The following is a 26,983-nucleotide window of genomic DNA, read 5'->3' on the forward strand; positions in this document are numbered from 1 at the left end:
CCAGATTTATTTTCTTAGTGTTGTCTGAGAAGATTAAATTGCATATTATTTTGTTTTTATACTATCTTCATTTTACTCCTTTTTAATGTACCTAAATCTTGGATRGTACATGGGAATATGTCACTAGAGAAATATGAGATGTTTTTCTAGATCTTSCAGATAAGTTCCCCTTACGAAACTGGATTTTCTAACTTGATTTACAGTTGCTTCCCGGCCAGGTCTTCCCATTTGGATTAGAGAATATTGCACTTACTGAACTATGTCGTGGAGTTTAATGTTAAGTATTTTTATGTTTGCTTGCTTAGAAATCAACGAGTGTACAGTTAATCCCGATATCTGTGGAGCAGGACACTGTGTTAATCTGCCTGTGGGATACACTTGCATCTGCTACGAGGGATACAAGCTTAATGATCAGCAGACAAAATGCTCCGGTATGAATGGACACTTTCAAAACTCTGAAATAATTCTGCTCTGAAATGCTGGATGTGTAGAGTCTGATCTTACCAACAGTCAGTCGTGTGCAACAGAGCAGTTGAGAGTTGCRTCCTCTAATGAGTGCTTCCCAACTACAAAGAAAAACAAGTTATTTTTGAATGTCAGAATTTCCCGGTTAGGTCTCTGATAGCCTTTCAGCCACTCCAAAGTGAACATAAATTTAATTAAACTTGAATGAGAGCCTTTCCTTTGTGAGGTAGTAGATGGTCTCTTCTCTGCTTTGGGTATCCATAATCCTCAGAAACAGACCTTCTGTTGCAGGAAAAAATAACCAAAGTAATGCTTATTTCTCAGAAASGATGACTTGCCCCTTCCTAACTACCTACTCTGCAGCTGACCTGAATCTGTCCTTTTGTTATTTTTTTTCCTTCCAACTGTCTTCTAAAAAAGTGAAAGTAAGTTGGAAATATCCCAGAAGTGCATGAGGAGATTTGGGAAGCAAGGTCTTCACCTCCTTCAAAACCAATAAACCCTCCTGGAAACAGAGGTMTCTGAAGAGTGCGAGACAGTGCCCAAATTGGCTTTGATCGGGGAGCCACTTCAGATCTGGAAGCAACTGTATCAGTGCCTTTCCTTTACTCAGATGATGCCAGTTCCTCTGTAGCACGGATCAKGAGGAGGTTATTCAAGTTTCCAAATTACATACTGTCAACTTTCCATGCTGACAGAAGTCGCTTCACCGTAGTACTTGCATTATTACCTGGTGGAATTACAGTATTRCAAGATAATGTGCACACTTACAGCCAAAAGGCAACTTAAAATCTTTCTATTTATGCTTGCAGCTTATGCTCAGTTTGCCCTCGGGSTAGTGACTTGAACAGTAATCAGTTCATGTTCTTCAGGCCAGTGCAGCCTTTATATATTCTAAGACAATAAGATTGMAAGGCTTTTTTTCAATCATAACTGTGTAATGCTTCTTTTCATGTGGGTCTAAGGGARTAAAGCACTACCCTTTCAAATAGTTAAAGCAGTTGCAAGATCATTCTTTTTGAAAGCTTGAGATGGAGTGCACAAAAATACGTTATTCTGTAACAACTAAATGTTATTCTATAGTCTTATATTTTTATTTCTCTTGTAGATATTAATGAGTGTAATCAGATGCCCCATCTCTGTTCCCTTGGACGTTGTGAAAATACTGAGGGAAGTTTCCTTTGTATTTGCCAAGCTGGATTTATGGCCAGTGAAGATGGAACTGACTGTGTTGGTAATTGCTGGTCTTCTTTATAAAAAGGAAAGATGAATCAAGAAATGTAGCCAAAACTCAGTGAAGTCCCTTTTCATTTTTTTCCTCAATGTCATTGTTACTGGATTGATGCCTGAAAGTGTTTAACTGTTTCTCACTAAGCATTGTGGAGGTGAAAGTATTTGAGTGGCTTCTACTCATTTACRAAACTGTCAGTTGCTGAAAAACAAGATTTTATTCAATATCATTTTTATTTAGGAAAACCACCAGGTGGAAGAAGCACYTTCTGAATTCAGCAGTACAAATGCTGAATACTCTTAGTCATTAGCAACCGTGACAGGCCATAGGTTTAAATAGAGACTCCTAGAATCACTGTGGTTGGAAAAGACCTTCAAGATTGTCAAGTTTAAATGTAAGCCCCTTAGCACCATGTCCCTACGTGCCTCKTCTATACCTTCTTGAGCTTCTTGAGGTTCTTGAGCATAGCTGCGAGGAGCCCTGGACCTCCTAGATTGATGGAGATGGGTTGAAATGACTGTGATGTTCACAGAAAGTTAGCAGTGCCCTGGGCATGACAGCCMCTGTGCGAGGTGCTCTGCGTTTGCAGCCATGTGGCTACTCATTGTCCCCCTTCCTGCAGCCAGGTCGTTTCTAGAGCTCGTTCTGTGTGATTTTACAAGCTGCAAGTCAAGATGGAGCTGCCCACTAACAGCTGGGGGGCTGTAGCTTGCCACCAGCTTGCAAATCCAACTGGATTTTACTTATTTGTTTATGTTTAATTAAAGCAGGTTTAAGAGAGATACAAGCGTTTTGTAATTTCGTGATGAAATTTCTTTTATTTTCTATGTCTCCTCAGATTTTGATGAATGTTCAAGACCTCATACTTGTGGAGAAGGCTTCTGTATAAATACTGTTGGCTCGTACAGATGTGAATATTGTGACAGTGGATACCAAATGAACAGAAGAGGTGAATGTGAAGGTAGGTTTGGAGTCTTCACCAGTAACACGTCCTGTAGCATGTGCCAAGCCACACGACTGCAACAGGAGGAGCCGTTTGCTCATGTCAACTGTAGCGTTACCGACTGCTGTTTCTCATCTCAACAGAAAACTTTGTGTGCTACTTTATTTTTTGAAAGAATCTGACTGTTAGCTGGAAATATTACAATATTTTATCCTCAGAACAGTTTTTTTAAGTTCAGCATATTTTTTATCTAATACACTTATTTAATTCATTTTAATCTCCATTTGCTRTTTGTTTTCAAACAGAATATCTTGGCACGGTAATTTTATATCTGTCTGTGCTCAGAGTTTGCTCCTCCCCATCACACTCTGTGCTTATTTCCATTGGTAATTTCTCTAGTTTAATCTTTCTGCCAGGTACCTCTCACAGATACTTTATTTGTTTAATTTGCCTTCAGGTCATTTAGCTTTCTCCTGTCCAGCAGCTGAAAATGTCACACTATTCAAAAAGGATCTTGCTTGCTTTATCTGCAGTGTGTCCTGGATGGTGAAGCGAGGCTACCATTTGTTTGGCACCAGAACTGTGCCAAACATTCCTGCTGCTTGGGATGCTTAGCAGGGCTTGCTCTGGAAGGGAGGCTCAGACCTGAGGCTTGAGCTGCAAGGGGAGGATTCTCACAGGGTGCAGTCATAAACAAGAAACACTTCTAAATACTCCCACACACTTCAGTTATTTGGTGTCTGGATCTGCAATTCAGTTCCTATTAGCTAGACTTAAGACACTGCAGAGCAGTTTCCCCACTGCAAGCACAACCCCAAAGAGCTCCTGGCGCTTCCTCACGGCACAGCTGCACAAATGGGGCTTGCTGCAGTGCCCTGAGGACAAGGAGGCAGCAGATCCTCCTCCCTGTCCACTGGCAACACTTCTGCTTCCACAAAGATTCATCGTTTCTCTTTTATCCTATGTTAATAATAGATAGCAAACRATTGATTTTGTTTATTTTATTAGGGAAATATATAGCTAGCAAATACTTCATGTTACATCTGGCCTTCAAAGTTTCACATCACTTTTTCAGTGTCATATTTTTGCCTTTTTGTTGTTATTTTCTTCTCTAATTTCAACAGTGATTATGAAATCGGGAAATAAAATCCATAGTTAGCTATTTACTTTTAAATACAGTTTTATTCATGCACTAGTCCTTGTTACTTCAGATAACCTAAATCTGCTACGGATATATTTGCTGTTCTGAACTTTGCTAGAAAATTCCTCTGCCTATTTGAGTAATTTTTTTTCCTATTTACATATTAGGGTTCTTTTTACCGATGTTGCTCTTAAAATTGCTTCCTCTACATCTTGTCTCTCAGTAGGCAGTCCACCTGACTTAAATAGGCTAGAAATCATAGCACCACTATGCATCAAATTTCTCATTAGCCTGTATTTTCAGTAGTGCAGTGTTAGTCTTCTATCATTTAACATAATAATATATAATTCTCAAAACCAAAATCTCTGTTGAAAGCTATTTATGGTTGCTTAAGGGGAAGAAAAAACCCTGCTACACTCATCTGTCAAACCAAGGAGATGACACATTTAGGAATCATTTCACCACAGCATTACACCTAGTAGAGTCACCCTCCTGACAGATCCCACGTTTCCCAAATCACTCCCTTGCACTGCAGCAGCAGGAATGGTGTGAGCTGCACACAAGGCAAGTTTGCTTGCGTTTCCAGCCCCATCTTCATTCAGCCTTCAGGCTCTACACACGCAGGCTGAAGTCGCAGCCCCAGCCCMATGAGGAGCACGAGCTGGGGCAGCGGCCGAGCCCCCTCGAGCAGCAAGCGCCGTCAGTCCTTCCAGGCAGCAGGAATGGGTGCCCAGCAGTCTGTTTATGACCCTCGACGTTACCAGCCTCCCCTCCAAAGCCTCACAGAGCTGTAGGTGCTGCCTGGGGTTTTCTTCAGACAAATTAATGCCTTATCTCCATAAACAATTTATTTGCTTACCATTGACACAGCTGTGTTTATGGTCCCTATACTACGTGCATGCTGCCAACTGTAGGACACAGGAAAATTCACAGCAAGTCCTTACTTGCTTTGAAAATCCAGAGCTACCTTTTATTGTAATGTACTTTCAGAGTCTCCTCAGAGTGACCATAGGAGGTACCTCAGGACATTTCAGTATAGTAAAAGGGGTGACATAAACAGAGATATCCATGCCCACCTAAACCTGGAGTCTGATCTGTTGTATACTATGGAGGATCTGCCACAAAGTGCCATAGACAATTCAGATTTAGTTACAGAAACCGTGATCTAATTTATTTCTCAAGAATATACTATTTCACTAGTATAAATTTGTACTAAGTTGGACCTTGGTTGGCCTCTGACTGAAAGTACACAACTCTTTAAGTGCATTAGTAAGACATACACAGAGCCAGAATAGTCAGATCAGTTTACTGTTCAGTGTTCTTTTATTATTCTGACCTACATTTTATTTTGTGTTTTACAGATATTGATGAATGTCAGACCCCAACAACTTGTCCAGATGCGCAGTGCGTTAACGCCCCAGGCTCTTACCAGTGCATTCCCTGCAGAGTGGGATTCCAAGGCTGGAATGGACAGTGCCACGGTACGTTCAGGGCACTGCAAGGAAGGGGTGACTAGCGTAGACCGATAGCAAAGAGCAAATGAACACGTGRTGCAAGAAGAAGCAAAAGGCTTTTGAGTGGCAGCATTGAGTGCCACTTCTTGGGGCACTACTGGAGACTTGAATTCAGCTTCAGCTGAGAAGGGTATCCTGTCTGTTGTGAATCTTCCTTTCTGCTCCCTATGTGCACCCATGTGCTCTGCTTTTGACAGCTGGGAATTTATGACATAATCATGTTACCTAAATGTTTATTTGCCTCRCTGCTGAATTCAGGTCTCTATCTTTTAACAGCTACTTAGATCCAAGCATTGAGAATATCACATGCACTAACATCAAAATATGTATGGTTTATTCAGTGAAAGCATCTGAAACAGCAGGGATCTGAGAAATTGCTCATGCAGCAGCACTCCCATAGCACTAGGGCCGTGGCTCTGCCCTGTCACAGGTTTGGAGGGTGCCCCTTGGTGCTCCTAGCCAGAATAGGTAGCAAGGCATCTTGCATACAGCAACAGGGCTATAGGCTCAAGAGAAGATAGAAGAGCTGTAAATAATCTGAAATATGGGTGATAATAGTCATTTCAGTTGTGTCTAGGGACACATAAGGCTTTGACCATCTGATTGTAGAGGACCCTCTAGATTAGAGTCATGAATGATAAGTTAATCTGAGGAAAATAGTTGCAGCAGATATTCATAATAGCTAATAATAGCTGTGGTGGTGCACTAAAAACTTAAAATCTCTTTCCAAGTTGCCTTATGCTAGAGCTGTCTAAATGACTTAAGTGCTTCAAATAATCAACAATTTTACTCTTTTATGTTGATAGATTTTGTGTGCTTCGCAGTGGCAAAAGACAGAGTAATTGAGAGTAATACAGTTTCTGGGATATAATAGCAAATAAGTTAGTAATAGTCTATACAAAGACACCTGTTTACTATTAACAATATCCCCAAAGTAAATTAAATTTGAAAATGAGCCTTTTATTTTTTTAAACACCTCTAGGAAAAAGACAGTGCTGATTATTTTAGAACATTGAATTAATTCTCACTTGGTTTGTGACAGAAGCTGTTACTTATTTATCTGCTTGTATTTTTTGTTTTGTTTCGCTTTATTTTCTGCAAGTTGCGTTCAGGAGGAGTTCTTCAAAAAAGCTGCCTTGGTAGAAATACTGCAGTTCTTGTATTAATTTGAGAGTGATCTCTCCAGTTCCGTTGTCTTTGCTTCAGGGAATACTGAAAATAGACATCTATGCATAGATGATGAAATAAAAAATATTTCAAATCCCCCTCTAAATAAAAACTGGCATGTCACTGGAGCAAGAGTTCCTATCTTACTTGGGAGACTTGTGCTGTAAAGGCTGGAGTTACTTCTTGCCTGCCTAGGCTAGCCTATGTAATCTCCTATAGGAGACCTATGTAAAGTGCAGAAACGCTCTTGAAATCGCCCAGGGGTTGGCTTGCTTCTTTAAGCTCCTTTTTAAAACGTCATCCTCGGCTGGCTCAGGCTGCAGGTGTGTTGTGTGCAGTGCTCAGTTATGCGCTGGAGAACTCCGCAGGCCTCTTTGCTGTGCACMGACGGAAGCAGCCGAAGCTGCAGCAGCAGCAGCAGAGGTGGCCGAGCTCTGGGCTCGCCCCGGGCTTCCCACCTTGGCCTGAGCTCCGGGCACCCAGTGGAGCCAGCGAGCAGCGAGGCACTTGCTGTGAGCAGAGGAAATGTTTTAAACCTGGTTTCAACCTGGAACAACTTCCCAACTCAGCCTTGCCAACATGAGCTGTGTCTGCAGCAGGCTTTTCCTGGGCTGTTCCTTGCGATAGCAAGAGGATTAGTGATAATGGTTGCATTAGCACTACTTGATAATGTTTACGTGGTGATTGGCAGCTGTTAGTGCCTTTATCACACAGTCATTTTATGCTTTCTAAGAGCAGAAGTGTGTAATGCAAGAATGAATGTGCCAGTACTTGCTCACCTCTTGTCTACGCTGAAGTTGCGCTGATTTAAGCAATTGTGGGATAATTATTGTTAACTAACCTTATTTGGGGAAGGATGATCTGAAAGTGGTTGGTTCATAGTGCAAGTGCTATTAAAAAAAATGTTTATTAGCTAACCTAAAAACTAAACCTTGCAATATTGAGGTGAGAACGTCAGTGTAGTCACATGGGCAGTAACTAGAGTTCAGTGTCTGAGCCCAAGCCAAGCCCAAGTTTAAATCCTTTCAATTAAAATCACAGTTAGCTCAGAATTGACACAGAGAAGCTTCTTAAAATCATGCTTACTGCGGATTTTAAGAAAATTCACAAGCTCAGTTGAAAGAGGGCTGTATGCAGAAGAATATTTCCTTACATATTAATGTTTTCTGTATATTCACAGATGTAGATGAATGTCAGTATGGCAATCTCTGCACAAATGGACGTTGTGAAAACACTGAGGGCTCTTTCAGATGTACTTGTGGCCAAGGTTTCAAACTCTCTGCAGCAGAGGATCAGTGTGAAGGTAGGAAGGAATATGACTGAAATGGATAATGTTGCATGTGTCTATTAGGAAATAGGTTTTTATCTAACTTTATGTCTCTTAATAGAGAAATAACAGGAGTATAATACTGCAGCTAAATAACTAAAACTAAGTAAGCAAAAATGATTTCCATGTCACAGCTTCCATGGGCACACTGTATGCCTTGTGATTTGTTATAAAACATCTGAAGTCAAAAAGCTGATCAAGGCCACGTAGAATGTATATTGCTGAATTGACATTCCTGCAAAATGCTTGACATTTGCATCGCATTAGAGGCTTGAGGACCTTGGTTTTCTCTGCCATGAACTTTGAGCATGACATTTACTCATCTGCGTTTCTGTCTGGCCCCCTTCACGTGGGGCAGGGAATCAAAAAAACAGGCAGCCCTCAGCTTGGAGCCCAGGAGTGCCTGCTGAATACAGAGCTGATGCCTGCACTTTCTAGTGGTACTTTTAATAGAGAAAGAGAAACTGGTGTCACAATTCTAAGACCAAGATACCCGACCCTCCAGGCTGTCAGATCTGCATTTCTTCTGCATCTAAAATTCTCATCAGGACAGTCCCAGTGAGCCAGGGGTAGGTCTGAAGTCAGAAGGGAGCAGYCTGGAGGGCATGCAGGATGTATGGGCATCCCTCTGCCTCTTGGACAGCAGGCATTAGGGACTTCTTGAAACCCTTTAGCAAGGGTGAAGGCTGTGGAAGCACACAAACACCTCGGGAGTTCCTTCTAAGACTTCTTTCCACTTTTTTCTTCTGCAAGTGTTTGGCTATAACACCAAACACAGAGTTCTGAGTGCTGGAATAATGCAATAAAAAATAAATGATCATTCATTTAAATTTGTCCGGAAATTTGAAACAAACATGAGTGTAAGTGTCTTGAGTGAGTTAAATGTGCTGCCCAGGCCGCAGAGCAGCCTGGTCTTGGGGAAAGTATGTAGACAAAGTCTGACTGCTTCCTCGGAGCCTTTCATGGAAAAGGGCCCTTGCCAAGCGCAGCTGGCATGTGCAGATGGTCTTTCTTAAAGAGCACTCTTGTAAAGGGCAGCCCTGACTCCACAGCACCATGTACATGCTTAGATGCTTCATGCAGCAAAGACTTCAGTGATCCTTAAATTTAAAACTTCTGCGGTCACAGGGGACCATTACTCAAGAGGTCAGACTACATAGCCATAACACAGACCTGAAAACCCTCATTGAGCAACTTCCTGCTGTTTGAATTAGAGTACATTTTTAGAAAGCCATTCAGCCTTGCCTAAACTCTAGAAGTGACCAAGAACCCAGCATATCGATTTAATTACAGTATGTTAGTTTTATAAATAAGGGAGGGGAACGGGCTTCCTAACTCAGACAGGACATATACTGTGCTCTGAACTTAAAGCATTGCTCCCCTTCAGCATTTGGGGTTTTTCACAGGAAAATTTAAGTTCACTGTTCAGATCCATCTGCCAACCCTGGCTGACCCCAGGTTGTGAGAACTGAAGTGCTGAGGAAGCGGAGAGACATTACCCTGTGCTTAGAGGATTAGTACTGTTACAAAGTCGAGCATTAAGAGGAGCCTTAATATACAACTTTAAAAACGCAGCAGCCCGGCAGTGTGCAGCTGGACACCCCACCCTGCTGAAAGGTGGTGATCCTGCTGGAAAGTATTTTGTGGGTTTTGCTGACTCACCGGAGCCGCTGGCTGCTGTCCCTTGCCAGACAGAAGAGAAACAAGGGATGCTCTCAAGCCATGTGTGTGTGTGGATCTGCGTGTGCAGAGGGATAGGCAGCCTTGGAGCTGAAGGCAGGCAGCCTGTGGAAAAGGTTCATCCTGCCCTTTCCTCAGTTCTCATGCCTTGTGTCGACCGTCTGCAATCAGACCGAGAGGAGGGGACCTTCCTTCTGACACTCAGCGTTGCTGTTCTGTTCGGAGCTGGTTATTGCAGTGCTTGGTTAGCAGCTGGTATTTTCAGATGTGTTACATTATCTCTTCTGCCACAGATGTAGATGAATGCCAGCAGCAGTCACTGTGTGTGAATGGACGCTGCAGGAACACAGAAGGGTCTTTCAGATGTATTTGCAGCCAAGGTTACGTGTTAGCATCTACTGGAGATCAATGTGAAGGTAAGGTTGTAGACTTAAGGTACTGTTTTCTTTGCCTTTTTTTTTTTCCTCAGTAAGATCCTAAATATTTCAGCCTTAGAGACAAATTCTTTCAAGGATGAGGCAGAATGATATATTATTCCTTTTTTTTTTTTCCTGAGTACTTTGCCATTTAATGGGCTCTGCCTACACAGAGACATTCTCAGTTTCCCAGAAACAGACCCTGATAGCCTTAAAAATAAAGGAAATCAGCATCTATGTTTCTTAGTGTAAGAGCAGGAGAGCAGTTGAGTGTCCTTACCAAGAGCAATCAAGTCTCTTCAAAGCTTGTTATTCAGATTCTGACACAGAGATCTCAATTACAAAAGTTTCTGTGGCCTGCACTGTTGGCATGAGGGTCTACTTAAGTTAAAGCTTCTCCAGCTGGTAGCCAGCTCCAAGCTGTATCCTCCACCACAATCCCAGTTGTGCATTGGCAGGACACACATAGTGTGAATCTACTGAAGATCACAACGTCCACTGTTTGAGAAGGCAGCCTGCATTATGAAACAAAAAAGGAGAGGTGAAAGATGTAAAGCAAACATAGGGAGAAATATGTTACAGAAAACAGCTATTTATTTCAAGGATACTCCCTCTCCTCTATCCCATGTCTTGGAGCCTTCTGAGTTCACRCTGCTGGCTGTACCACCCAGATATATTACTTAAGTTGGAGTCACTTTTGCTGTTCTATTCCTGATCTCCCTCAGCTTGCGAGATCACCCACCAGCCAGCTCCAGGACAGATTCTACCTCAGTTGCTTCCTTATCTCCTACCCCAGGGAAAAGAGCTCTCTGAGTTGAATCACAGAATCCTTAAGGTTGGAAAGGACCTTTATAGAGGTCATCTAGTCCAACCCCCCTGCACACACAGGGTCACCTAGAGCACATGGCACAGGGCTGCTTCCAAGCAGGTTTGGAAGATCTCCAGAGGAAGAGACTCCACAACCTCTCTGGGCAGCCTGTTCCAGGGCTCTGTCACCCTCACTCTTAAGAAATTTTTCCTTAAGTTCCTGTGGAACTTTTGGTGCCTCAGTTTATGGCTGTTTCTTCTAGTCCTATCGCTGCCACCACTGAAAAGAGGCCGCCCCCTCCTCCTCACTGCCTCCTTTGAGGTATTTACAGACACTGATCAGGTCCCCCCTCAGCCTTCTCTTCTCCAGGCTGAACAGGCCCAGCTGATATGCTTCAGTTCAAAACTGTTTGGAGGATCTCAGAAGAACTTAACTTGGTCTTGTCAGAGCTCCTGGCAAAAACCAGCATCACTTGCACCAGCTTTAAGGAATGTAGATGGATACCAGCCCTTGACACTCATGTGCTTTCATCAGGCTTCAAGCTTTCATGATCAGAGTCCCACTTCTTGGGTTCTTCTGGCAGACTTCAGAGATCTTGACAGCCAAAATTGCCCTRGACATGCCCTGGTGAAGGGTTACAAAAGGCCTAACCACCTCAAGCAATCGGAGATAAGTTACTCTCTCAGGTTTTTYTCTGGGATTCTTGTGTAGGAACCATAGGAGCTGAGTTGTGAAGAGCTGTGTCAGAGAAGGAAGGTTTGTGTCATATATCAAAATAATGCATTTTGACTGTACTTGRCAGAAAACATCTTCGTGTTGTGGGGCTTGGCATTAAATCAGCGTGAGGGAGTTGTTAATTTTTTCTTATACTCCCAGTTAAAATTAATTGCTGGTTTAAATAAACCACAATTTATTTCTCAGTTGAAACTGATTTTTTTTGAAGAGCCACAGCTTTACCCGAATTAAGTGTCGTTTTATCTGTAATAACATTCAGTTACATAAGAAAGTTATCTTTATTTCATAGTTTTTATCTAATATACTGAATCTCAAGAACAGTTGAGTTTTGATGTACAGAGTGAGCTTTCCAGAGATGAGCTTTTTGATTTCCAGAGTGAGCTTTTCCAGTGTAGAAAAAAGTTCTTAACATTTTTACTTGCTATTGTTATTAATTCCTGCAAAGCAGGAAATGTTACAACTCTAATAATCTAAAATCTATCCTTAAGAAGTCAGAATAATCAAAAAAAAGAGGTGGAAAAAACCCCCTCTTTGATGATTTTTTTCAAAGGAAACAAACTGACTTATCAAAGCAATAGACCCAATTAATTGTAGGCAGAGCACTGTGGACACGAGAATGTTCCTTACGAGCTGTTTCATTTATCCATTTTTTTTTAAATTTCTGATTGTTTTTAACTAGTGGTATCTTTAACTTGCCATACCTTGACATCCCCGATGGGCTGTCTGCTGGAAACCAGCTGGACAAGTGCATTCATAGGACCCTGTTTTTTAACTCTGTGGTATCTTTAGCTTCAGTGGAACAAAACTGCCTAATATCACTGAAACATAGGTACCCGCTGAGTTGATCTTGCACCAGAAAACTGTGAGCTCTCCCCTCTCCTGGGGTTGTCTTTAAACCCTTTGAAGATGATAGAAGAGACTGTAGGTGGTGTCMTTGGAATTATTTCCATCAGTTTCAGTGTTTTGTGGAGCAGATACTGCTGTATAATGAGCAGAGCTGCCTTGAGTGTAGTGTGGCTGTGATGAATCGCACACCTACAGGATCTGAATCATGGTGTGGTTTTGTTAGCTCTGGTTTCAAAACCTTTCAGCTGCCCAGCAGGGAAAAACGTACTTAGAAAATCCTTGGATGGACAGCACAGGAAGACATTTTACAGGAGGTCACCAGGGAAGAGTGCTGTGATTATATATGCTCTAAACATGAAATACCATATATGTTTTAATGCAAACATGGAGAATGTTTTTTAACAAAAAAAATATTGAGAAAGATGTAAGTATTCTGTTCCAGAGATACTCGATTGCTTTCTGTGCAGTGTGTATCCTGAAACCGGCCCTGCTGGTGTGTCGGGCAGCGTTTATCCCACGGATGCTGAGGAGCCGGCTCTAGCTCCTGTAGACCTGACGCTTGGTCCTGGGAACATGGCACGTAGGCAACGAGGAGCTAGGCCTGGCTCTTGAGCTGGGTTTATGTCGTGGATATGGGCGGCTCTATGCAAAAGCCACTTGCTGACCCACGTTGCTAAGCCTGCAAATGCATCGTGTGAACTGCCTCGGAAAAAGCAACCGTTAGCACAGCTGCATAGGCAGAGAGCGCYGCGACCTTGGGATCCTCTTCCTGCGAGGCAGGATCTGTGCTGATGTGACACATGAGCACGTGAGCTTGCACGTGCTCTGGAGCACATCTGAGTCAGGGCATTTCCAGCTCAGAGTTCTCTGCATGGTGGTATAAATAAGTCCAAAACTGCAAATATGTATCACTAGACACTTTCTGTATGTGTGTGTGTGTCTGGCTTCCAAATGTACAGCTGCTTGGGTTCTCTTGTCATTCATAATACTTTCACACCACAGTCACTGCTAAAGTAGGGAAGACGTTTGTATGAAGACCTGTTGSGGTGGCTTTCACTAGAATAAAGAGGGCACATGTTATGTGTGCTTGCTTGGCACACAAACTCAAATTTTGGACTTTTCTAGAAARGCAGAAAGTGTAAGAACGTAATGAAAAAGCAAACGCAAAGACATTCACAAAGTGTAGAAAATTTCATTTCCTTCAGCTCCTCCCACAGTAACCAAAGGTAACTGGAGCTTCAAGTTGCTACATTAGATCAATATGTCACTATTATGTTCAATGACTTTTTTACGTCATCTGATTATTYGGTTATACCTTTGTTTCAGATGTTGATGAATGCCTTCAGGATGGTGATATTTGCTTGGGAGGAAACTGCGTGAATACTGCAGGGTCCTATGAATGCACTTGTCCAGCTGGTTTCCAGCAGACAGCCCATCGGGGATGTCAAGGTATGGCATAGCTATAAAAAAATACATGGATTGTCACTATGAATATGCAGCCTTATAAGTGTAACTTGTGAAAGTCACAGGAGAAGGAGAAGAAAAGGAAAACCTCATGTTGCTATGATCTCTAGTGCATTTTTTCCCTTTCTCTCACTTAGTGTTGTAAATATATGCTGAGAAACTATTTCAACAGCTTTAACAGAAAACAGGTTTGTAACACAAAAGAAAATTTAGGTGATGATGCAGGATACAGTGCCACATTTTCCCTTCTCCATCTGTGAACCCATGCCTTAGGAGACAAGGGCAGTCTAGCTAGTGCCAAGTCATATTTGGAAAACCTCTCTCCACTCTTCAACCTTCTGTGGTGAAAGGGGAGGAACAGAATCTGTTATCTGAGGCTAGTTGGACATTGTCAAATCCAGAGACACTTTCCAGCTTTTAGGTTTCAATGATCCCAACTCCATGCTGGCATGAGATCCAAGCAAGCCTCAGGACTCCCATGTACTTACCCATTTTTATGWGGGGAAAAAAAATACATGATACTAGAGCTGGAAAGAAGTGGTATTATGGTCCAGGCGTGTTTGAGCTCTGATTGACTGGAGGACAAGACTGGACTGTGCTTTGGCTCTTCTCTTATAGCACTGTTTAGACTTAACCAGAGAGGCTGTATTCCAAGTAATTTATGTTGAAAAKCTTCTGCAACCAACGCCCTGTAGAGTTGCTGAGCAGTGTATGTGACTGCTTTCAAATTCATAAAGTCTTGCATTCAGCATAGCAAAGTGCTGCATTAAACACTGCTTTAGCAGATAAGGGAGAATCAATCGCAGGCTATAAATCCTTGCAGACTTTGATGCTACTCTGCAATCTTCACTCTGCTATGTAAGCAATGTACTTCACAAAACTGAAAGCACTTACTAGGTACTAAGCACAACTGAGGGACCGATAATATTTTTAACAGAAAAGAATGTGAATAAAAATTGGAAAATATTTTAGATAGAAGATCCACACCTGAAACAAAAGATCTCCCTCCCCCAGTAATATAGTATAGTATAGCAGTAATTTGCTATAGAGGGGAGTGGAGCTGCTTGAGAAACAGCCAGACCAATAGCAAAGCAAATAGGAGAGAGGAGGAGTTGATGCTCTGACAGCAGGCAATCTAGAAATGCAAAAACTGGACACAGCAAAAGAACACACAAGACTCTGTGGCTAGCAGAACTAAGTACAGCTGCCCTTTTTTTGCACTGTTAACTACCTGCTGTTGAGCTGTTACAGGATCTTACAGTAGCATTTTTGTTAATGCAGAAAATACAGAAATCTGTGATAAATGTTCTTGTACCATATTTGGGACTGGACAAAAACTAGACATAGTCATATCATGATTAATTCTTTCTAGCAGTGTTTTTGATGGATTTTCCACAGCMACAACTAAGCTGAAACATTTTAAAATTGTTGAAATTTACTTCTATCATTTGCTGTTTGTAATAGCAAATAAATAAAATTGTTGTGGGAAAAATTTGAACAGAGATATTAGGGTCATGATAAAAGGTTAAGATCCCAGAGTGCAAGTAAAGAGCTATCTGGATCGAGTGGTACATTTTGTGTGAGGAAACCATATGCATGTTAATACAAGCAAGTATTTTCCCAGCTGGAGAAGGGGTCTCGGTCCTGCTTGTAGGATAGCAGACTTGCCAGTCCGGGAAGGATTTAGGGGTCAGAGTTACCCCAGCTAAAGGCGAGCTTTCAGTGCAGCCCTGYGGCCAGAAGGACTAATGCACTCCTCACAAGGTACAAAAAGCAGAGTGTTCAGCAGCAGAGAATAGGATTTATCTACTTGTGTCTTGCACTGAGACACCTGCTCCTCTCCTRTCGCTGTGCACTGAAGTTCTGGTGCCCACTGTTCAAAACAGATGCTCCTCAGTTGAGGAGAGTTCGGACATGAACCCCCAAAAGGCTAATGGCCTGGGATGAAAAGTTTTAAATTATTTTAAGCTGTTCTTTTTGACAAAATTAGAACATGAGGGGTGTCTTGACCACAGCAGAACTACCTGCTTACCTACCTCAAAGGAATCATAATTGGAAGTTCTTGGCTAGCCCTGGCAAATGTCTTGTAGACWCAGTATCTGCAGAGCTGAGCTGGTTTAGGCTAGAAGTTATGAACGTGCATTTTGTTAAGAAGCAAAATGGAAATAACAAGCAGAAAAAGAGTCCAAAACTTTAGCAAGTACACAGGCAGATTGCTTCTCAGATATTGGAAACCCTGTTTCCCTAACATTTAAATTTGTTTACTTAGTTTTCAGTGCATCTTCCTGGTCTTGTGTAATGCACAGTTTTGGTTTCCAGTATTTTTATAGCAGTTTTAAGAAGCATTTGGGACCTTTCCTCATCAGCAGAAGACAACATTTGACTTTAAATTGTGTAAAATAAACTCATTGCAAAAGATGCAGCTCGAGGCCTGTTAGCAACASGCGAGGCTGGGTGCAAAAGTTGACCAGCATACAGATAGCAAAAAGCAGTGCAATGGAGCCATCCAAAAATTTCCCTAATGCAGAGGATGTTTTAGCTAATGCAGAACTTCTGCTGACATCTCATGTATTATTCTCATCTGCTCAGCCTCGTTGCAGCATGACATAGGCAGAGTGATACAGCAAAATGTGTCCATGTTCATACGGAGCTCAAAAATGGTCCCAGAAGGTTTGGTCCTGATTTGGAGCACCATTTACATAGCTGATGGAAATAAAAGCTGCTTTTAAGACTGCTTGAACTTAGGCCTAGTATTAAATATTAGAATGATTCCTATTACTTTTTGCTGTTCTTTTGTCTTTTTCTAGTAGGTCAGGCTCTGCTAGCCAGCAGAAAATCTGGTGTTCGCTCATGTTAAGCTAGTTGTTGAGCAGTTGTATCCATGACTGAAAATAAATTATGCCAATGAGAATGCAAATAAATTGGAATCACAAATTATTTATGAAAATAAACTAKGTTGATGCCAGCCTTGTTCTGTGGCAAAGTCTGTTAGAAGCAGAATACTTCCATGTTACTTAATTTAAAAAGATGAGATTTTTACCTGATAGAAGCAGACAGGAACTAATTAATAATAAATTTTGCAGTAATGCCTATTAGAATAAGTGCAAGGAAGTGCCTTAACGAAGGGTTCTGCAAGCCCTTCCCCTCTGTGTGCTTTCAGATGTCAACGAGTGCGAGAGGTCTGACCTGTGCKCTCCGCACGGCGAGTGCCTCAACACGGCCGGCTCCTTCCGCTGCGTCTGCGAGCGCGGCTTCTCCGTGGCTCCCGACGGCCGCGCGTGCCGAGGTGAGGAAACCCCCCACCCCCCGTGCTGCGGGAGTGTCCCCGGCATTCCCACTGAGCTCCTCACGCTGCTTGGATGGGTGCCTTGGACCTCTTGGCTCCAAGATTCCCAAACCTTTGTCAGTCCAGTACTGTGCCACGTGCAAAACTCTCTGCCCGTTTTCCTCTTCAAAGCGTGGCAGGATATTTTGCTGTCTGTGTAGTGAGGAGGGCAATGGCAGTCTGCAAACTGGACAGCGTAACGGAGTTAGTGTTTGTTAGACACTGTTTTCTTTCAGCAATTTTGCCAGCTTAGCATTGAATTATATATTTTTGGGGTGTTTGTGCAAAACAAATTAATGAAATAGAGGGAATGCTGACCAGACTCTGGCAAATGGTTGTAAAGAAGGGAGCTCTGTACCTGCATTAAGAGGCATGTAACCAGTGGACATCTGTAATAGTATGTGAATCTATTCAGAAATGGAAAGATATTTCTGTCTTATCCTGAGAGTGGAAGGAAGGAATRCATGCAGTATATATGTAAATGGAGTTTGGTGCACGGGGGCCTGGTATATTAAAGTAGGTAGCCTTTACTGTCAAAAATATTTAGGATCAAATAACCGAAGGCCTCTTAAGTGCATTAGCAGCAAGCCTGACCTGCCTGAGCGTTCTGGTTGCTGTTTGTGGAAACACCAGACCACAGGTATTTTTCACACAAAGTTGTGTGAAACTGGTTAGAATCAGATCATTGGTAAGATATTGTCATCCATGAGCCTGAAATTTAGATGTACCTACAGTTTTCTCTTTGGTTACAGCATGAGAAAATGTCCCGGGGCTGAYTGAAAGCACCGCTTGCTAGTGACACAGCTCTGCTGCACTTAATTTAAAACAGCAGGCTAGTGATCAATGATAGCAAGCAGATATGTGGCTTTTTGTGGTCAGTGATGCTGACAGAAAACAAAAATTTCCCCTAAATGGATGAAAAAATGTTTTCTGCTGTGGAAGAGAGGGGCCTTCAAGGCAAGCAGCCTTGCGAAAACCTTGCAGTGAACAATTTAGAAGGGAGAAACAAGTCCTGCAACAGTGGATATGCAGAGGAAGAGTCCTGGGCAGAYGGCTAATATCTATGAGCAGTGAATCTCCAGCACTCAGCAGTAGGCCGGTAAGCTGCTCTATATCCTGAGTTGCAGGTCACCTGATGTGAATGGCATTGATTTTTCATGAGTCTACTCTTCATATCAGTTCATTTAGGGCAAGCAAAAAGAGGCTTCCTTCAACTTGGAACATGTATTGAAACTTTCTGCCCCCCTGCTTTTATCACAGGAAAAACAACGTTATTATTTGAGCTGGCACATAACTGGCTATATAATAACTTCCTGATATAATAACTGATGGAATGAAATAGTTATGCTGATGTAAGGGACTGAGTGCTATGTATTTAGATATAACATGATATCAAACACACTTCTTATGTCCTAACTGCTTATTGATATCTTTAAAAAAAGTCCAGCAGTGTCTTTGGTGCTGTTTCGCCCGGAACATTTACGTTATTTTTCAGTCATAGGATAAATTCCCAGGAACATTCTCCTAGTGCTAAGAGGGAAGCCTGGGTAGGTGTGCTGGGGAGAGCGAGTTTGAGCAGCTCCAGGGAGGGATGGACAAGGCAGTGTGTCATGGTTTCAAGCCATGAGAATAATTCTAACTTTTGTGATGCCCAGTTGTTACAAGCACATCCGTGGTCTCTTTTGGCAGAGTCAATACATTTCACTCAGTGTTTAGGGRGGACGTGGTTAAATGTATTCAGTTTCTCAGCAAGAAAACTAGTAGCAGGTGTTTTGCTTCACTGCTGAGCATATTTAAAAATATATATATTTATAGGCAGAGAAGAATGCAGCCTGCCCTTAGAAACCAAACTCTTTACTCCAGACCAAAGTTAGAAGAACTCTTATTAAGCATGTGAAATGGAAGTCTCAGAAATTAAAAGGGCAGAACCGAACAGAAATGCAGCTAAAGAAGGCCGTGATACCTAATCTTAGGGGAACGTAGCAGAAAGGATGTGCCCTGCCTTGGCCTGAATSCCTGGCAGTTAATGAGGAAGTTCCATCTCCATGTGAGGAAGAACTTCTTTCCTGTGAGGGTGCCAGAGCCCTGGTGCAGGCTGCCCAGGGAGGCTGTGGAGTCTCCTTCTCTGGAGATCTTCCCAACCCGYCTGGATGCCGCCCTGTGCCACATGCTCTGGGTGTCCCTGCTGGTTGGACTAGATGATCTCTAGAGGTYCCTTCCAACCTCAACCATCCAGTGATTCTGTGAAGCAACGCCGTTCTCAGGGAGGGGTTTCCATCGCAGGGGGAAGGTAGTGAGAAGTTAATCTCAGAACAAAAAAGACAATTTTACTGAACAGAGAAGGATGAAAACACAAGGTGTATTTCCAGGAGTGCGAGCAGTTTGAGGGCCTTTTTAATGAATAAAACAACAAGTACAAAACCAGTTGACCGTGCTTCGTAAGTAATTGGTGGTGTGTATGGAATACACATCAGACTTTATATGCAGCACTTGGAAAAGTATTTTAATAACTTGGCGAATCAAAGCCATTTCTAGTCTTGTGAAGCAGCAATATTTCTGTGGTGGCTCATTTCTCCATTCTGTCATTTTAATAAAAACAATTACAGAGTTGAAAAAAACCATCCCTTCAAGGGAGCACCGATGACTGCAGTGTTAATATTTGCGCCGGTGTCYGTGACAGGAGTCGGCTTGGTGCGASAAGACRAGACAAAACGCCAAGGTCGGAAAGGAAAGGAATGCGTGACATTCCAGGTGCTGAGAAGGGATGCGGCKTCCAGCCGTGGGAGCTACTGGTGCTTGTCCTAGGTGCCTCTGTGAATTTACTCCTAGTTAAGTGAGTGAGAATAACTGTTTATACCATCAGAGAAGGAACTTGAGGAAATTTTGCCGGGTTCAGCTGCCTCTCTGTACCTGGGGAGCAGATTTTTCCATATCTCCAGATTGTTTTTGTACGAGCTTGAATCGGTGGTGGGTTTTTTTTTTTTTTTTTTTTAAAGACAGAAACAACAACATAAAACATTTAAGCACCCCGTGTGATTCAGTTCTGGAGCCTTCTGGCTGTTGGCCCGAGTAAACTCCACAGCTGCGGAGACTGTGTCGTCTTCCAGGGCGCGGAGCAGCCGTCGCTGCAGCGGTGCCGGCGCCGGGGAGGCCGCCGAGCTCCCATGGGGCCGGGACCCCCTGTGCCCCCCTGGCGGCCGCCCCCTCTGCTGGCCAACGCTCGGGGTTCGCTCGCCCCCCACCCACCCCACTGGCCTCTTCTGTCTCCATGCCCCATGCCGTCCATCGCTCCGTGGCTCCCTCACTCTCCCTGCTCCAAGCCCTCCTTCATTGCCTGCCTCCGCAGAGGCACCCCAAGAAACTTGCACACCCCACATGGRCTCTCCACCCTTGCCTTCATCCTTTCCTCTGCCCTCCTCGCTTGTATCCCGTTCTCCTGTCCTAGTCCACTGAGTGCTGTCCCGTTGACCTTTCTGGATGGTTGCGTGAGGAATAGATCGCTCTGTGGTCAAAGAATAATTTGGAAATCCATTCGCAAAAATGCTGCGTTGTTCTTCGTTTAAGATAACTGCCTACTTAAGAAGTTTGGAAATCAGGGACACAGAGAGCAGAGCTGTGTATCCCAGAATCCCAGAATCCTTGAGGTTGGAAGGGACCTCTAGAGATCATCTAGTCCAACGGTACCTAGGTGCTGGCTCTGCAGCCAAAGATACTTTGAGACAGTAGATGTCTGCCCATGCTGTGTATTGTACATCGTGGCCTTAGTTCTGCCCTGGTGGGGAAGGCAAGGCAGTTTTAGGAAAAAGGTGTGGGAAGACTCTGTGCTTTCAATAGGGCTCCTTTTGGGGCAGAGTATTTTCTGTTCTGTGGAGTACATTTTGTGCTGTAGACCTGTTTGGTTTCACCAATTCAGTGTTTTATCCATATACTGGATAGAGAAGTAAGAACACAAATGGAAGAAGGAGAATCTTTTCCTTAGAAGGAGAATCTTTTCCTTACTGTCACCAGCACCATGAGAGCTCTGTTGTCCCGGGCGCTGTACAGAACCGTCCTAGCAAATACTCCCTCTTCCAGAGTATGGATTCAGTGAGATGCAGCTGTGTCTGAAGCACATCAGGCCTTCATCCTGCCTGGGTTGGCAGAAACCAGGAACGTGGTTGATGTTGAGCTGCATAGGAATAGTCTTTGAATCCCGTTAAAGGTTTTGCCTTTCGCTAGAGCCTGACAACGTGAGATCAAAGCAGTTCTGATTAAAGGCGACAGCACTGAGGCATGGGTTCTAAAGCAGGTCATAATTGCAGAGAGCTGCTTTAGTCACCGTATAGACACAGGGCATATAGGATTTGTATTTAGTTTTTCCCTTCCCTTTGTCTCCATATAGCAAGGGAATTGCYGATTCCGAACCTCTTGCTTTACAGGCCGATTAAAGAAACAAATGCCCTTTCCTGCTATAAAACAGGAGTCCTTTGAGCGAGCTGTCTAGACAAGGGAAAATATTTGGTGCTTGGACCTTCTCTGTAATTTCCCAYGCACTGAAAGATGCAGTCATGGTCAGGCTGTGTATTTTTTTAAAAAACAAAGCTATCTTCTGTGGCTATATTATATACTTAATTAGGACACTTGCTACAATGATGGGTTTTGTTTCTGCAGCTTTTCAGTCAGTGACCTTAGTTTACCTTTGGAGAACCAGCTGCATGATCCATTCCCCTGTTTTCTTAAACATTTAGCTATTAAGTAAGGAAAGTACTGTAATTCATGTAATTCTAAAATCCCCAGTTGTCATTTTTTTTCTGTCTAGGCTTTTAACAGGATAACTGTCCTGTGGCTCAGGAACTTCTGTTATTAAACTGTAATTGGTCCCTGGAAATTCAAGCCCTGCATTATGGCCTGCTTTATTAAATTCCTCGTTGTCAGTCCTCCACTGTTTACTCAGTTTGAATTCCCTTTCTTAACCATTTTTTCCTGTGTAAGAAGTATAGTGTTAGCATTTTTTTGAGCAGATACATGAAACTCTTAATGATCTCGGGATGCTAAAATCTAAAATAAAAAGGCAGGTCTAGGGCTCAGTAGCAAGAGGGGGAAGGTCAGAAAAGTGCAAGCACAAAAGCTAATGCAGAAGTTGTATCTTGCACTTGCTTTGGTTTTCCCAGTAACTCCATATGCGTCTTTTTATAAGTCTGTTATTATAGTGACTGGCAGAAGATAGGGTGTCAAGTGTAATATTTTGCTTGTCAGCCTTGCCGGTGTCTCTTTAACTCAGACAAAATGGCTAAATTAGCAAAAACAGCTTGTTTAATTCTCCGAGGGAGAGTTTACGGTGGATTTCAAGTTCAATATACAGGAACTAGTCAAATTTTCTCATTCACTTCTTTCAGAACAAACATATTTGCTTATGCATTCTCTGTGAAATACAAATAACCCTTTTTAAGATTAATTCCTTCAATATTTTTCCCTTCACCTGTTTAATAAATCAAGATATAATGAGCATGAAAAACCATTATTGGTAAAACTAGCAAAGCAAATACAGTATTATTCTGCCAGTTCTGTCCTCGAGTACAGTTTTTTTAAAGATCATCAGTACAGCCCTGGATGTTTCCTAGATGTCAGTGTATGTCATACATATGTTTTCTACATGAACCTTGCATTTTAGCTGAAGGTTGTGAACCAGTGCATGAGCTTGGTAAGAGGAGAATTTTCCATCATTCAGTATTAAAATGAAAGCGGATGCCTTTCTGGAAAAAAAGAAAAAAAAAAAAGCTGTAATTCTGCAATTTACTCTGTTGATACAGGAGATACCATTTTGTTGCATTTGTAACCTGTGCAAGAGGTGAGGTATGTGGTGGATGTTAGTGGATGCAGCCTCTTCCAACCTTAGGAAAAAATAAAGGAGAAAAAACAGCCGGAGCAAATAGTAAAAGAGAACCAAGAGCTGGCTTTTAGTTGAGCTTCAGACACGGCCTAAGAACAAAGGGATCCTGCCTTAGTAGTCTCGGTCAGAAGCGGAATGAGCTGGGTCTGTCAGCGGCCGGGGGAGCGGGCAGGGTGGCACTCGTGCCCTGCTCTTTGCTTTCCAAAGCACCCTGCAGAGCGGAGCCGTTCCCCGCGCAGGGAATTCCTCTGCCTGGCAAGGCGGGACTCTGGAGCGCAGCGAGCGCCTAAGGCCTTTGCTGGAGGCAGGGTGGTGGCAGGCTCCAGCCCCGGAGGCTGGTCGTGCGAGGGACGCGAGGGACGTGCTGCCTTTCTAACCGGTTGCATCTGGGTGCGTTTAAAGGGCCCAGGCCGGAGGTTCTTCAGAGAGGACAGCAGCTCTGCTCGACACTCACAGTGGTTTCTAGGAAAGAAGCGTAGAAAGAAGAGCTCTGCTTCGACYTGCAGAGGAATTTAGCAGGCACAAGGCACTAATCCCAATATCTCGGCTAGATGCCAGTTGGGGTTAATGTCCTTCCTTCTGAAAAACACACCGTGTCATCTTTAACGATCACAGCCAGCCAGGGCCTTGCTTATAGGTCTTGTTTCAGCAGAAGACAAATATATTCACAGCACCTGCAACACACTTGCAGAAATAAACCTCGTTCTGCCACAAGCAGCTCCGCTTGGTGGGCAGCTGCGTGGAGAGCAGGTCTGCTCACGCAGTGACCTGGCTCTTAAGGGCAGCAAACCCCAAATGAGAGGCACAAACGAAGGGCCGGCACAGCATGGAGGCTTTGCAGTTGCCTCCCCTGCCTGCGTACGGCCCTTCATTCATGGGAGTTTATAGGATTATGGCCAGGAGGCTCAATCTGCAGGTATTTACCGCTTCACACGTGTGCTGAGAAATTCTCGTCCGTTTTATGCAGCACATAAAACCTTCGGCCCCTGTTCAGCACTTGTGCACGAGGGGTGTAAGCAGCTGCATGGGGTTTTCTGGTGGGCGCTGAGCGCAGAGCTCGGGGCACCCGTGTTGCTGGCTGTTAGGCAGTGCTGCACTGGCAGATTCTGGAGGGAAGTCACACTAATATYGTGTAAAAGTGTTCCGTGGGATGAAGCATCACATCGCCATTGGGCAGCTTGTAAATATGGGGGGAAGGATTGGACCAAAATAATTGTCTGATATTTTCCTGTAAAGTTGACATTGAAACAATTTAGCTTGTTGTACAGGTGTTTCCTTTAAATCTTGGTGTCTCGCTTGGCGTTTCCCTTCCCGTGCGCAGCCCCCGCTCTGCTGCCTTCCCCGCGCTGGGTTAGCGCRGCCGCGGCGCGGGGCCCGCGTGACGCTGAGCTTCTCCCTTGCAGATGTGGACGAGTGCGCGAACAGCAGCGCGTGCGGCAGCCACGGCTTCTGCGAGAACGTGGACGGCTCCTTCCGCTGCCTCTGCTACCAGGGCTACCAGGAYGCCCAGGACGGGCACGGCTGCACCGGTGCGTCCCTGCAGCCGCCGCTGCTGCATCCCGGCAAGGGGAACGCGGCCCAGAGCACCAGGCCTGGCCGCACAAGAGCCCCTTTGTTTTGCCACCGGGGTTATTTTGTCCGATTCGTGCCCTGCTCGCTAGTAAAATAAGGTTGAGCTTGTGCTTTTCCTTGCCGAGCTTTGTGCCAGGTGGAAGCGGACTGGGGAGTTGCTTAGTGAAGACCTGTTATTAGAATTGAATGGAAACCAACAGTAAATAAGCTGAGCCGCTCATTTTAACTCAAAAAAAAAAAAAGGGAAAAGAAAGCCCACTATTTCTGCACATGTCAGGACCATTCACAAATATAAATCATGGTGGATTGAATTTAATACTTCAGCCTGTTTAAATGCAACATCTGTTTAGTCTCTTAGCGGAATAACCAGAACTCTGTACTACCTCCTACAGGAAATAAAGTCTGGCATGTGGTGCAGCCAGTCTGAATTAGACAGCACACCTCCCTAGGCATATTGTGTTTGAACAGGATTTAACGTTGGCTTCCATCTCCAGGAAAGACACCTATCGCCCTGAAAAGATGTGAGATTTTTGTAAATGTGTAAATACCRCACGTTTCTCTTGTGAGTAATAGGTTTCCAGATCTGTTGTTAATAGTGATGGTTGGACCTGAGAACCATCTGAGGCAGCACAAGTTTCTAATATAAAATTAATACCAGATCAAGGAAAGGTATTCATTAAGCAGTGTATTCAAGCTGGAGTCAGGGTGGAACATGTTTACCAGGARCACAGAGCTAAAGGGAATACAGAGCAAGTGAAGGAGGTAGAACTCATACAAAAGAGTGTGTGTGTGTTTTCTAATATATTAAATTAGAATTTTTATTACAAAATTCTTTAGGCCTTTAGGACTTGGTTTTGCAACACACAGATGTATGTGTTTGCATATAATACCTTCTTCAGGAAAAACAAATTAAGGAAAAAAAAGAAAAACAGAAAGTACAAATTGGTAGAAGCTAAATTTAACTTTGAGTTGCTTGTAAAACAATTTTACATTGTTAAATAATGTCAGGTATTTTTATGATTTGGGGAACACAAAACCCTGAAGCACACCTACAAATGATGATGCCTGTTGTTTAGCAAAATGCTTTAAGAAAAGCATAAATCTGAATAGTTAAGCAACATGCCCCAAAGAATATTTCATTTTTTTCAGTCTGAATTCAGTAAAAAGATTAAGATGTATTTTAAAAGTCCTGAGCAAAGTATCACATTAAAGTATATATTTTTATCATGTATCCATAACTCATCATTTGATCATATGGTTAGGTTTTTGTTCCTACTGGATAAGAGAGAAAGGGCAAAACATTTCCTCACAAATTATACTTTAGACTCAACTCAGATACATATGTAGCTCTGAATTTTGATTTATGAATTATAATTTTCTAATTCTATAYTTATCAAAGTAAATAGTCACAGATAAACTATAGTAATAAAAAACAAGGCAAGTTAATCCTGAATATATTTCATAAGCCTTGCTTAGGTGACAGAAACTCTCCTGTCAGTCCGAAGTGTTTTGGGATAGACTAGTCCGGAGGCAGGTGAAAAAAGGCAAAGATCAGAATAAATTGGATCCTTTTGGATGCTTGCCTCAGCTGTGAGGACCATTTACCTGGGGTGGTCCTGCTGTCCAGGGGCRGAGCTGGGAAATAACCCTCGTGGCCTGCAGAGCACCCGAGAGGCCTCCCCTGTGCGGGCTGTGCGGCAGAGCCGAGCCCAGGGGGTGTTCATGGGGAAAACGGGATTTAGAGGCGAAAAAGGAATTCTCTTTTCATACTGAATTCTGCTGACACCTACCCATTTCACTCCTTGATTTCAATGAGCGTTTGATAATAAGGAGAATGGGTTGGTTACAAGAGCTGTTTACAGAAACACTAGAAAGTTGTTTACAAAACTCCCCGGAAAAGAAGTGAACAAAAAAAAAAGTTTTTTAAAATAAAAACAAAGAAATTGGTATTCACAAGCAGCAGATTTATGGAACCATAGAATCAGTATGGCTGGAAAAGATCTTCAAGATCATGGAGTCCAACCGCAGGTTGGTACTGCAGAGCAGCACCTAATCAGCACTGGTATTTTATAAGCTATTCTGCCTTTCAGGGGCCTTTATTTCAAAGGACCTAAATRCTTGTTTATGAGTCCAGTTAGGTATTAGTGAGGTTTCAGTCCTTCCCCAGAGATCACGTGTGTGTCCTGGCAGACAACGTTGGCACAGATACAGCAGGTAAAAGAGCAACCTGTCAGGCAYGGTCTTGAGTTGATTTATGCCTATTTGATTCCCCCCCAGACGTGAACGAGTGCGAGATGCTGAGCGGCGTTTGTGGCGAGGCCCTCTGTGAGAACGTGGATGGTTCCTTCCTGTGCCTGTGCTCCGATGAGAACCAGGAGTACGATCCCATGACGGGGCAGTGCCGCTTCCGCCCCTCGCCAGGTAAAGCGCCCGCYGACCTCTGCGCTCCGGGGACCGTTCCCACTCAACGTGTGAAGCTG

The 26,983-nt window shown here is 43.3% G+C and overlaps 1 protein-coding gene across 2 annotated transcripts in view; it reads left to right on the top strand.

The window, feature by feature from the left end:
* LTBP1 (latent transforming growth factor beta binding protein 1) overlaps window positions 1-26,983 on the top strand; it is a 167,210-nt gene that overhangs the window by 109,879 nt on the left and 30,348 nt on the right. For both annotated transcript variants that reach the window (XM_026051165.1, XM_026051166.1), the window contains exons 14-23: window positions 306-431; window positions 1,574-1,699; window positions 2,535-2,657; window positions 5,142-5,261; window positions 7,642-7,764; window positions 9,762-9,884; window positions 13,600-13,722; window positions 16,898-17,023; window positions 24,335-24,460; window positions 26,781-26,924. In XM_026051165.1, the coding sequence (XP_025906950.1) occupies window positions 306-431; window positions 1,574-1,699; window positions 2,535-2,657; window positions 5,142-5,261; window positions 7,642-7,764; window positions 9,762-9,884; window positions 13,600-13,722; window positions 16,898-17,023; window positions 24,335-24,460; window positions 26,781-26,924 (1,260 nt within the window). The remainder of the gene's footprint in view (window positions 1-305; window positions 432-1,573; window positions 1,700-2,534; window positions 2,658-5,141; window positions 5,262-7,641; window positions 7,765-9,761; window positions 9,885-13,599; window positions 13,723-16,897; window positions 17,024-24,334; window positions 24,461-26,780; window positions 26,925-26,983) is intronic.

This window comes from Nothoprocta perdicaria, unplaced genomic scaffold (genome assembly GCF_003342845.1).
Source record: "Nothoprocta perdicaria isolate Ctin4 unplaced genomic scaffold, notPer1 scaffold_73, whole genome shotgun sequence".
Lineage (NCBI taxonomy): Eukaryota > Metazoa > Chordata > Aves > Tinamiformes > Tinamidae > Nothoprocta > Nothoprocta perdicaria.